General features: G+C 35.7%; 1 protein-coding gene across 4 annotated transcripts in view; it reads left to right on the top strand.

The window, feature by feature from the left end:
* The window catches only part of DLG1 (discs large MAGUK scaffold protein 1), a 296,591-nt gene that overhangs the window by 16,720 nt on the left and 266,097 nt on the right, over window positions 1-13,774 (top strand). For all 4 annotated transcript variants that reach the window (XM_007465853.1, XM_007465852.1, XM_007465854.1 and 1 more), the window contains one exon: window positions 2,581-2,747. In XM_007465853.1, the coding sequence (XP_007465915.1) occupies window positions 2,581-2,747 (167 nt within the window). The remainder of the gene's footprint in view (window positions 1-2,580; window positions 2,748-13,774) is intronic.

The following is a 13,774-nucleotide window of genomic DNA, read 5'->3' on the forward strand; positions in this document are numbered from 1 at the left end:
ACACTTTATTCTTGACCATACTAGATAGTAAAGTGTTACTCTGAATTATATTAGTCTAGATCTCTGTTGTCCTCTACCATAGCCATTAGCCATATGTGGGTACCTAAATTAATTAAACCTAAATAAAATTATAAATTCAGTTCCTTAGTCACACTAGTCACATTTTAAATGCTCAAGAGCCATATATAGCTAGTGGCTACCGTATTGGACAGTATAGCTATAGAACATTTATCACTGCAGATAGTTATTTTGGACAGCACTGGCCTAAAATTTTAAGAGATGTTATTAAAAGGACAATATATCAGTATTTCTGCTAATTATAGAATGAAAGGTCACATAGAAATTTAAGATTTGAAACTTGACTTACAGTATTGGATAATATAATAAAAATTTTATGTAGTGTTGTGGGCTATTTATATTGAGACTGGTAACTAGCCAGTTGATCAACACTGATTTAGTGCTCTTGGGTGGCATAATACTGTACTAGGAGCTCTGTTTTTTGTTTGTTTGATTTGGGGGGTAGGAGATCTCCATAGACAGGTAGGTAGATAGATCTACAAATATTTATCTCCTACATATATAAAAAATATACCTCTTACATATATAGAAATACATGTCCTGCTACATAAATGTATACATACTCTCACACACATATATATCTTCCAGAAAAAAAAATTTTTCCCTAATATTTTCTGGAAAATAGTCTGTATTTAAGTTTCCCTGTTCTTGTCACAATATCTTTTATAGTTCATCCCCCCTCCCCAGCCTTCCCCAAACACACACACACACACCAGTTAAGGCTCTGACATTGCAGTTAGTTGGTGTGTCTTTTTTGTTTCCTTTATACAGAAATTCTTACTTTCAAACAATTTATTTTCCCTTTGGTGACATTGCTTTCTAAAGATACCAGGCCATTTGTCTTGTAGAATGTCTCCCTCTGAATCAATTTTGTTGATTTCTTTTCTGGTGTCATTTAACTTGTTCCTCTGTCCCCTGTATTCCCTCTGAACTAGAAGTTGGTTCTAAAGACTTGATTTAGGTTCAGATTAAACAATTTTTGTTTGGTAAGAACCATTTGTAGCTAATGCTCTGAATTTGAGTTTTTAATTTTTTCCATGATGGTTATGTGAACAGTTTTATATAGTGATTCATGGTTTATAAAATGCTTTCACATACAATTTTCTGCAGCAATATTAACATCCTGTGAAGTAGGCCGATATTATTCTCACTGTCAGACCTGAGTTTTTATTAGCCCTTTATCTAGAAAGTTCTACAATTCCACTGGTTATCAAAACTAAAAAGGGAGTTACTTTGTCTCTAGTATCTTCTGATGTTTTTTTTTTTTTTTTTTTTGTGGTATGCGGGCCTCTCACTGTTGTGGCCTTTCCCCGTCGTGGAGCACAGGCTCCAGACGCGTAGGCTCAGCGGCCATGGCTCACGGGCCCAGCCGCTCCAGGGCATGTGGGATCTTCCCAGACTGGGGCACGAACCCGTGTCCCCTGCATCAGCAGGCAGAATCTCAACCACTGCGATACTAGGGAAGCCCCTGATGTTGTTTTTTAAGGGAGATACTAATCTTTTAATCATATTGAGAAAACAAGAAATAAAAGTTATTCTTTCTAAATATTATTTACAGTTATTTTATTTGATTCTGTACAATATAATACCCCATCTTTACTGCTAAATAATAATTTCCCTCCTTTAAAAAAAATCAACTCAAAATTATACCAGGAGGTGGATAAAAAACTAGTAGTGGGGTAGTTAAACATGATATAACTACCACTCAGAGCTTCTGAGCAGCATGAATAACCAGTGTTAATATACTAAGTTCATATAATTCCAGCTGATAGCAGAGTAACTTGATCTTCCAAATTATCCTGTGTTGCTATAAGTACATTTATCATTTCTTTCAGAGTTTTGTCATACTTTGAACTGATTATTTCTAAAATAACAAAATATTTTAACTTACTATTTCAAATATTCAAATTCGAGGCTATCTAAAAAATACTTCCTAGTTCTTTGATTTTATTTTAATGTATTATTCTTCTTTTGTTTTACTTTGGTTACAAGGGCAGTTGAAACCACTTGAGGGGTTTACATTCCCAGCCTGGATATTGGTGATACAAAAATATAAAATATCAGTGATGACTTATGTCTACAGAATTCACAATAATAGTATTAACTACTGTCTGCCAGGAGCTGAGTGTGTGCCAGTGTGCACTTTACATGTATTGCACTGAATACTTGAAACAATTCACAGTGATACAAAGCAAGTTATCAGAGATTAAGTAACTTGCCTATACATGTAGCTAATTGATGATGGAATAGGGATTTGAACTCAGCACTGACTTCGAAGTATAAAAAGCCTATGACTTTTACACTGTGCCCTGCATGTTCTGATATGACTGTGACATAATAAAATGAGAAAATATTCACTGTATAAGTACATTATAAGATTGGATTTATTTTACTAATCTAGAGTAAAAATTTTGCTTTTGAGTTATGTTGTTTCAGCAATGCATAGTTTAATTAGAAAATTTAAATACTTTTGAATTTTTCTTTTCCTTTCCTCACATCTAGATATTCAAGAATTTTATGAAGTGACCTTACTGGATAATCCAAAATGTATAGATCGTTCAAAGCAGTCTGAACCAATACAGCCTGTGAATACTTGGGAAATTTCCAGCCTTCCAAGCACTACTGTGACTTCAGAAACACTACCAAGTAGCCTTAGCCCTAGTGTAGAGGTAAGATAAAAAAACTTTTCCTTAAGCTTTTTTTCAGTGATCAATTAATTGGGGCTCCTAAGTTTTCTCATTTTATTAAAATGGATATTTTGTGGAAGTATCATTTATAATAGAATATAAAGGATGGGATTAAAAATACTTTTGAAAGGATAAGCTCAGAATTTCTGGTACCCCTGTCTTAAAATGTTGTGAATGGTTCAAGGTCTGAAATACTTGACTATTAAAGTACTACTTTAGTCTTACTTAGTATTATCAATGCTTCAGGCTTATTAATATTACTTAAAGTATATTACTTTATTAAAAATTACTTTGCATGGTAGACCTTAGTGAGGCCCCATCTGTGTAGTAATTAGATGGAAACTACTTTGAAAAGATGGTTTTGCTCTGGTATTTTTTCTCAGAAAGCAGTTGCTACACGGATTCTCTGTTTATTGGCTTGAATTGTTAAATCTCACTAGAGACTGATCAAGAAATCTTAAGGACAGCATTGGTTTCTCTATTTTTTTGTAGCTAAAACTCTTACTTCTTTGAGTGTTTATAACTGTTTTAGTAATGTTCTTTTTTTGTTGTGATCTGCTGTTGCTGGTAGATATAACAGAGATATGAAGCATTTTGTAATGAGGATTCTGTCTGAGGAACATTAGTCATTTGAAGGTGGTTGTCTGACTGACTTTGATTCTAGTATCTTACTGCTGGAGAAGTGCCTGGAAAATTGAATCAGGGAAAAGTAGTGGTAGGCAGCAACCAGACAGCCCTCTGGTAATGAAGCAGATTCTCAGTTTTCTCTTATAATAAATAACATAGAACTATAGAATTTTAGAGCAGGAAGAATCAGAGAACATCTGATCCCTCCCCTTCATCTTAAAGATGAGGAAACTGAGATCCAGAAGAAAAGGAATGACTTGACCTAGCTTATTCGGCTAATTTGGGCAAGTTTACCTTTAGATTTTAGGCATCTTAATACCCATTTCACAGTTCTCTTTACTAATCGTAGTATGTCCTTGTATTTTTCTCTTTGGTTAGAGAATGTAATATTGTATTGCCTATGTATCTTTATTTTTCTCTTCTCTTATTTTCATCATTTTCTCTTAGATAGTTTCAGTTTCCATTCCCTTTAATAGATATATCATTTGCACTTATGTTAGTCCATTTCAGATAGATTTTTAAAATGTTAATCAGTAATACAGTTTCTATTTCACATTTACTGTGGTCCTAGGTTAAGAAATTTTAAGAAACATGTTAAATTTTAAGGGAATTGGCTTATTTAATAACTTAATTATTTTTCTATTGTCTGATTTATGATGCTCAGCTATGGTTATAAAGCATAGAGTTCTTGGGCTTCCCTGGTGGTGCGGTGGTTGGGAGTCTGCCTGCTGATGCAGGGGGCGTGGGTTCGTGCCCTGGTCCGGGAGGATCCCACGTGCAGCAGGGCGGCTGGGCCCGTGGGCCATGGCCGCTGGGCCTGCGCGTCCGGGGCCTGTGCTCCGCAGCGGGAGAGGCCACAACAGTGGGAGGCCCGCGTACCGCAAGAAAAAAAAGCACACATCTCAGTAGAAGGTTGCTGCTACTCATAAGGAACTTAGTTAGATAGTTTAGTTAACAGTTTAAAAAAAAAAAAAAAAAAAAGCATATAGAGTTCTTGAAGTTGATTTGTCTGTTTTTATAGGTGATTGTTTAGATAATGGCCTGATCATTGTAACCAGTAAATGTTCATTAAGGTTAAATAAGTGGACAGTTCTGCAAGCTGCAAGTTAATTTCCATATAGATTTCAGTCTGAAAGATCAACTGTGCATTGAATTCCATTAAGAATGGTATTGGAAACATTTCAACTTTTATAAAATTATGAGGCACTGGTACCTAGAATGCTTTTTGCATTGCTGGTTTCTGCATGTCCTGAAAGGTATATTATGGACATAATAAAGGTATCTAAAATTAAGAGGAGAATAAGGCCTTTCAGACCGAAATATCAGATCTTATTAATTAGGAATGTGGAGGAGAAGGGAGTATGGTTACAAAATGTTGTTTAGGGCTTGGTGCATGGAAGATACTGTAGTAATATTTGAAATCTGTACCCATTCATGGGTGGACTTAGTAAGGGGAACATGGGGATATATCCATCAAGTCCTAGATTTTTAAAAAGAGAAAAATCTGTGAGCTAAGGTCAGTTAAGGGGAAGTACTGTTTTTCAGAGAGGACAGGATACCCTGAAGATGTTAGTCTGAAAATGCAAATAGTTTTGAAACACACTGGTGGATGACAGTCGTAAGACTTAAAAAAAATGTTTGGAATATTTGGAGATTTGATTTCTTTTGAGGGAAAGAAAGAAAGTATGTTCCCCTATTACCCATTCATTTATGCTTCATTTGGACAGAAAACTTGGCTAAGTGACCTTTAACTTGATCTCTCATTTCAATTCCTACTTTAAACTCTTAGGGGCACAGTGTTTGGGACTGAAAAGAGAGTTGGATAATTTAATTCACCTTAAGTGTTTTACAGTTGAAGAGAATCCACTGACTCAAAACAAATGCAAAAAAAGTTTTTATTGGACTATAACTTGAAAAAAATTAAAATCATGAAAATATTTTGTCTTGTACAAAAAAATTAGATTATTATTACACTGTGCACTAATTTTTGGATTAAAAAGTAAGGTAATCTTTTTCTGACAAAATTGCATGCAACATGATCTTGTCTCTTTCACTTTCTGTTCACTTTTGCAGGACTATCTTAAAGAGAGTTACTGTTGCAGAAATTATTTGAGATTGATCAATTTCCACCAGGGCTTGCCTCTCTTTTTCTCTTAAAGTAAAAATCTTTGTCTTGTAAAGCATCTGTCCACTTTTCTTTCTTGTCTTTTTTTTTTTTTTTTAACAGTTGGTAACTGATCTAACTCTTGCCAGATTCCCATTTGTCAGTTAATATGTGGCCTTGTGACTGTGTTTCTTCTATTTCTTCTGATGTAGTAAAATGAAAATTAATACCATTTTTTTTTTTTTGTGGTACGCGGGCCTCTCACTGTTGTGGGCTCTCCCATTGAGGAGCACAGGCTCCGGACGTGCAGGCTCAGCGGCCATGGCTCACGGGCCCAGCCGCTCCGCGGCATGTGGGATCTTGCCAGACCAGGGCACGAACCCGTGTCCCCTGCATCGGCAGGTGGACTCTCAACCACTGCGCCACCAGGGAAGCCCAATACCATTTATTTTTAAAGTGACATAATTAGTATTCCATTTAGTTATAACTTTTTTTGGTTTTGGTATGTCTTTTACTTTGAACGTATGTCTAGTGAGATGTTTGCATATGTTTGCTTAATATTAATGATTGTGGGTAATGGGGATTTTATTTTTTTTAGTACTTTTCTGTTACTTTTTAAAAATAATGAGCATGTGTCATTTTTATAAAAACAAATCTATTCTAAAATAAGAACAATTACTTTTAGAGATTGTAAAGAAGAATATATGAAAGGAAGCAAAATGCAAGAGTAGGAGAAATTATTTGATTTAAGGAGAAATTCCAACAAAGAAGGATGCACTATTCTATCTTAGTTCTTTGGGGCTCCTATAACAGAATACCATAGGCTAAGTGGCTTATAAACAACACAGATTTATTCCTTACAGTTCTGGAGGCTGGGAAGTCTAAGATCAGGTCACTAATAGATTCACTGTCTAGTGAGATCTCACTTCCTGGTTCATTGATGGCCATCTTCTTGCTATGTCCTTATCATTGAGGAAGGTGTGAAGAAGCTTTCTGGGGTCTCTTTTATAAAGGCATTAATGCCATTCACAAAAGCTCCACTCTCAAGACCTAATCACTTCCCAAAGGCCCCATTTCTTAATATTGGGTTGGCCAAAAAGTTCACTCAGTTTTGTCTGTAAGATGGCTCTATTAGTGCTTAGTTGCCTTTAACTTCATTTGAAAAAATTTTTGTTAGATTGTATTGTGACAGCTGTCATATCAGTGTACATTTAAAAAAAAAACGTATCAGAATTGGTGAATTTTTGTGTAGCCATTTTAATATTGAAGATGGAAGAAAACATTTTTGGCATATTATGCTTTATTATTTCAAGAAAGGTAAAAACACAACTGAAACGCAAAAAAAGATTTGTGCAGTGTATGGAGAAGGTGCTGTGACTAATCGAATGTGTCAAAAGTAGTTTGCAAAGTTCTGTGCTAGAGATTTCTCACTGGACAGTTCTCCACAGTTGGGTAGACTAGTTGAAGTTGATAGCCATCAAATTGAGACATTAAGTGAGAACAATCACCATTATACCATGTGGGAGATAGCCGACATACTCAAAATATCCAAATCAAGCGTTGAAAATCATTTGCACCAGCTTAGTTATGTTCATTGCTTTGATGTTTGGGTTGCACGTAAGTTAAGTGAAAAAAAGCTTCTTAACAGTGTTCCTGCATGTGATTCTCTATTTAAACGTAATGAAATGTTATCCATTTTTAAAACAAATTGTGACGGGCAGTGAAAAGTGGATACTGTACAATGATGTGGAACGGAAGAGATGGTGGGGCAAGCAAAATGAACAACCACCAACCACACCAAAGGCCGGTCTTCATGCAAAGGAGGTGATGTTGTGTATATGGTGGGATTGGAAGCGAGTCCTCTATTATGAGCTCCTTCTGGAAAACCAAATGTTTAATTCCAACAAGTACTGCTCCCTATTAGACTAACTGAAAGCAGCACTCGATGAAAAGCTTCCGGAATCAGTCAACAGAAAATGCATAATCTTCCATCAGGGTGACCGCATGTTTCTTTGATGACCAGGCAAAAATTGTTACAGCTTGGCTGGGAAGATCTGACTCATCTGCCATATTCACCAGGCATTGCACCTTAGGATTTCCATTTATTTCGGTCTTTACAAAATTCTCTTAATGGAAAAAATTTCAGTTCCCTGGAAGACTATAAAAGGCACCTGGAAGAGTTCTTTGCTCAAAAAGATGAAAATTTTTGGAAGATGGAATTATGAAGTTGCCTGAAAAATGGCAGAAGGTAGTGGAACAAAACAGTGAGTACATTGTTCAATAAAATTCTTGGTGAAAATGAAAAATATGTCTTTCATTTTTACTTAAAACCGAAGGAACTTTTTGGCCACTCCAATACTGTCACGTTGGGGGTTAGAATTTCAACCTGTGAATTTGGAGGGGGACACAAACATTTAGTCTGTGGCAGTCCTATTCCTGATGATACAGTATGTTTCAAATGGATCAAAAGGTTAAAAAAAAATGAAACCATAAAAATAAACTTTTCAGTCCTTTTTGGATAGAGGGAAAGCTTTTTTTCTAAGCACAACAAAGAAAACCTTGAAAAATTCAAAAAGGTTAAGAATACTGACTGTAGAATTTCTTTGTGGATTTTACAAAGTTTGATTGTTTGAACTTTGATTATAGAATTTCTGTATCTTAAAAGATACAATGAACAAATAAGAAATGTTACACTGGAAAAAAATTTTCTCACATTTATGAAAAGGAACTAATTTCTAACCCTTTTAACTCAAGAAACCTCTTACCGATCAATAAGAAGCAAAAAGCTAAATTCAATAGGGAAGTGACCAAAGGACATGAACAGGCAGTTTGGAGAAAAAGAAATACAAATGGGCCAATAAGCCTATGAAGAGATGTTCAATGTAACTTTAAAAAATGCAAATTAACTTGACAGAATATTTTTAACTAACTTTATTGTCAAACATTAATTAAATGTGAGGAAGCAGAAACTGTTATTCTGTTGGTAGGAGAATACAGTGGTGCAGCAGGTTTGAAAGACAGCCTGACAGTATATATTCATATCCTTTGATCCAGTATATGTCACAGATGTACTCTCAAAAATTAATATATATTAAAAAATATATGCCTGCTTATTGCAGTATTATTTGTAATATTAATAAAAACAAAAACAATCTAAATGATTATCAGTAAGAAACTGTATAAACAATATACAGCCACTTAATGTAATATAAAATAGCAGGCATAAAAATATAGTCTCTTTATCTACTATATGTTATTAAATGATTGAAAGCAGGTTGCAGATCAGAAGATATAGTATGATTCTGTGAAAAAAGAAAGTATTAATTTAGGTAGGTTAAGAAGAATACCCACTTTCAGTAACGTACTCTCGTTTTCAGTTGTCCCTGCTGTCTCTAGGTCTCCTGTATCAGATGGGGACTGATGGAACTCCTTCTGAGTTCATCTTTATGGGAGGGAAATTATCTGACTCAGTGGTATAGGGAGGATATCTCTTTTCCCCTTCTCTTTGACCTTGTATGTAATGCTTTAAAGTAATCCATCTGCTTTAAGTAGAGTTAGGAGACAGAGTTGAAGTGTATATTCAGCCTGCCCGGTTTAATCTGAAGTCCTCTAAATACTAACTTTAAAAAATTTATTGAAGTTCTTTGTAATATTCATATATAAAGGTCCACAAATTATAAATGTACAGCTTGATGAATTACTGCATTGTGAATACATCAGGCCATGGGAAAAAAATGAAATGACTGCTAACGGATTCTGTAATTAGATAGTGATGATCATTGCACAACTCTGAATAGACTAAAAACCAGTGAATAGTACACTTTATAATTTGGTGAATTTTATGGTATGTCCGTTAAATCTCAATTAAAAAAAAAAAGTACCAGTATCCCCAAAATCTCCCTTGTACCTTTCCTATTCACTACCTAATCCCTTTTCCTCAAAGGACCATCCTGATTTCTAACACCATTGTGTTGGTGTTTTTTGCCTCTTTTAAAACTATATTAACACATTTATACTGTATGTACTCTAGCTTCTTGTGTTTAGCTTTTTTCTTACATTTGTGAATTTCTTCCATGATTTGAAGTTTTTTCATTATTACTGCTGTATAATATTCCATTGTATGATACACCACACTATATTTATCCATTCTCTTGATGGTGGATATTTTACTTGTTTCCAGTTTTGGGTTAGTGCTGCTTTGAATATTCTTTTATAGTTATTTCTGCCATAGCATAAGTTCTTAAAAATCATCATACTATGCAAAGGTGTGCAGTAAAAACCACAGGGCTTGTGTCTTGAGAAAATAGGGGACTCAAAACGTAAAACTTGGTGAGTGCCACATTTAAAAAAGGTAAGAACCTAATAAAAATGGCAGCACAGTTTCACACATGTTACGTGACTAAGAAATGCATAATATTACAATAAATATCACATTTTACCTTGAAAAAAATCTTGTTTGCCATGGGAGTGTGTGTTCGGGTTGCAACTTGTGAGTTACTGTGAAGTGCTGGCAGGGAGAATTATCTGAAAGTGGATGAAAAGTTATAACACCAGATATGGATGAGTGTGACTCGTAACACTCAAGCTAAAGCCTTGAAATATGTGCATTTTATGTATTCCTATGTGGCTCATTTCTTCGGGGTTCAGTTTTCTGCCCTTACCTAGTGTTTCTCATAGATATGATTGAGCATAAGCAAACATGAAATTTGTGCTTTGTTCATACTGTTTCCTAATATATCAGTTGTGTTGGAACAAATTTGCATTTTCAGAACAACATTATAGCAGAACTGAGTGTGTATGTTTTTTCGGCACCTGTGTATGCATTTCTGTTGGGTATATACCCAATTATGAAAATGATACATTTAGTTTTAGAACGTAATGGAAACTGTTTTGCAGAGTGATTATGCCTGTTTTTATAATTACCACCAGTATGTGCAAGTTTCATTTGTTTCGCATAATTGTCAACACTTGTTATTGTCAGTCTTTTTATTAATAATTTCAGCCATTCCATTAGGTGTGTACTGGTACTTCATATTGTTGTATTTGTACTTTCCCTATCATTAATAAGATTAACAATTAACAGACACCATTTCGTATGTTTATTGTGCATTTTGCTATCTTTTTGAAGTGTCCAAGTCTTTAACACTTTTTTTGTTGCTTTACATCTTCTGTCTTATTGATTTGTAGGAGGTCTCTATCTGGATATGATTCTTTTGTCAGGTATATGTGTAATGTATATTTTCTCCCACTCTGAAGCATGCTTTTCTTAGTGAAGTCTTTTAATGATCAAGACTTCTTAAATTTAATATAGTCCAATTTATGTTTAATGCTTTTTGTGCCTACTGAAGTGTTTTCCAACTCCTAGGTGATAAAGATACTCTATTATTTGTCAGAAGCTTTTATTTTGCTTTTCACGTTTACATCTAATTTGTGCTGCAGTTTGCAAAATTTCACATGAATCAGCATTCCAGTGTGTCTCCATTCTTGCCACTCTAGTCTAAACCACCCTGATTTTTTGCCTAGATTTTTGGCCTGTCTGCATTCACACTTTCCCCTTTTGAATTTATGGCCAGTTTGCTTCCAAGTTTATCTTTATAAAATGCAGATTATGTTATTACCTTTCATTGGTTTTCCATTTCTCTCAGAGTGAAGTAGGAAATCCCTCATGAGACTCAGAAATCCTGAGTTACTTGGCCACTGCCTGTTTCTTCACTCATCTTTTAGAGTGCTTTCCTTCTTTGGTCACTGGTTCCTCTTAGCTCGGGGTCCCCACATAATGTTCCCTCTGTGAGAAGATTCTTATTTCTTTTGCCAAACTCCTGCTCATTTTTAGCATTTTATTTTAAATGTCAAATACTGAGCACCTATTGTATATCATGAATTTATCTAGTGTGTCAGAAGGTGACAAGTGATGTGAGAGGAAAAAAGGTAGAGCAGATTAAGGGGAGCAGGAACGCCAGATGGGGGGGGTGTGCTTTGTAGTTTTAAGTAGGGTATTTATAATGGGCCTTGTTGAAGTGATACTTGTACAAAGAATTGGAAGTTGATGCAGCTATTTGGGGGATAACCACTGCAAAGACTAAGGCAAGAAGAAGGCTAGAATATATGAGAAATAGCAAGATGGCCAGTATGGCTAGAGCAGAGTGAGAAAGGGAGAGAGTAATGGGAGATGAGGTCAGAGGGTAAGCTGGGGGCAGATGGAATGCCAGATGGGGGGGGTGTGCTTTGTAGTTTTAAGTAGGGTATTTCTAATGGGCCTTGTTGAAGTGATACTTGTACAAAGAATTGGAAGTTGATGCAGCTATTTGGGGGATAACCACTGCAAAGACTAAGGCAAGAAGAAGGCTAGAATATATGAGAAATAGCAAGATGGCCAGTATGGCTAGAGCAGAGTGAGAAAGGGAGAGAGTAATGGGAGATGAGGTCAGAGGGTAAGCTGGGGGCAGATCATGTGAAGCTTTTGCAGTTTTGGAGCAGAGGAGTGACTTCATTTAACCTAAACTTTAAAAGGATCATTCAGGCTATTTTGTTGAAAATGTACTGTAGTAAGGGTAGAAGCAGGAGACCTGTTAGGAATCTGTTTCAGTTGTCCAGTTAAGGATAGATATAGGCTTGAACCAAAGTGTGATAATGGAGGTGCTAAATGGCTGAATTATGAGATATTTTGAGTGTACATCTCAAGGATTTGAGGACAGTTTGGAAATGGGTTGTAAGAGTCAGAGATCACTACAAGAGTCAAGGATCACTACAAGGTCACTTCCTGATAGAAGGCTTCTTTTACCTCTCAGATTGCCAGAGCTCCTATTATAGCACTTTCTACCTCTTTGATAGTATTCATTACTGTCATAATTAAATGCTCCAGTGTACATTATTTTGTGTGTATTTTAGTCTCTCTACCTGAGTGTAAGTACCTGAAGTTAGGGACTGTCTTATTTACTGAAATATATTAGTATTTGCACGTAGTAGTTGTTCAGTAAATGTTTTTCGAATGAAGTGAGAACTGTGGTTCTTTCCATATTATAGTTAAGTAATAGGCTAAAGGTAATTATATTTTTTTCTTTTTATCATAAAACATTTCCAAGTACAGTAAAATTGAAAGAACAGACCAACAAACATCCATATAGAGTCAACAGTTACTAATATTTTTTAGTATTTGCCTTTTCTCTATATGTGTATTTGGGGAAACTATTTGAAAATCAGGCGCAGACATCATGCACTTAAAATGTAAAAACTTCACATATCTCCTATGAGTAAGAATAGTCAGACATTCTCCTGTGTAACCTTTGAACTATTATCACACCTAAGAAAGTTAATAATTATTAAATTTTCTCTCCAATCCATACAGTCGTTTCTGATCTATCTTTTAGGACTTTTAAAAAGTCAGAATCCAGTTAAGATTCATGTACTGCATTTGAACATTAAGTCTCTGCTATTATCTGGATTTCCCTACTAACAGAACTTGAGGCAGAGGGCTAATGTGCTATTATGTACTTTGTTTAGGGAGTTCATTCACTGCTAGGAAGCCCAAGTGAGGGAAAAGTTGAATAAGCTGGAAATAAGGAAAAACTAATACAGGAATGCTTCCTGCCACTAAGTGTGACCGATTGCTGGATCCTGGGTATTGCATCCATGAGAAGCCATATATACTGCATCCAAGGAGGGAAAGGGCAAGAATTTATCTGCTGGCTTCTAGTGAGCAAGAATTCCCCTGCACTTCAGGGTTGTGGATTTGTGGGTGCAGGGCATATGGTACTTGGTTTTGTGGTTTGCAGGAAAGCCCCAAATGAGGAGGTGAGAGGATGAGATGTGGACAGCAGGCCAGAGGCACAAGGTGCTGCTAGGGCTGCTCAGGGTGGAAAGCAAATGTGAAGATCTGGGGGCAGGCATTGGAATGAGTCAGGAGGGCACATATCAAATCTGGTTCATTGTCTTTACTCTCTTACAATCTAGAGGAATGGCCTCCCCATCTTTTTTTTCCCCCTTTTCAAATGACTGACTTTTTGTAGAGACCATGCCAGTTGTCTTATAGAATAACACCCATTGTGTATTTGTTTAGTAGTCTGTTCATTTTGTTTAAATCATTCCACTAAGTCTTATATTTCTGATAACAGGAAGTTAGATGTCAAGGTTGATAAGACTCATTTTTGGTAAGCAGACTTCATAGTGATATATGGCACTTCATGTTGCATCGCAGCAGGAAGCACACAATATCAAGTTGTTGTGCTTTTGATGATAAGTATGATTACTTAAAGGTGGTGACCTCCAAGTCCTCCTTGTA

Source organism: Lipotes vexillifer, unplaced genomic scaffold (assembly GCF_000442215.2).
Source record: "Lipotes vexillifer unplaced genomic scaffold, Lipotes_vexillifer_v1.1 scaffold853, whole genome shotgun sequence".
Lineage (NCBI taxonomy): Eukaryota > Metazoa > Chordata > Mammalia > Artiodactyla > Lipotidae > Lipotes > Lipotes vexillifer.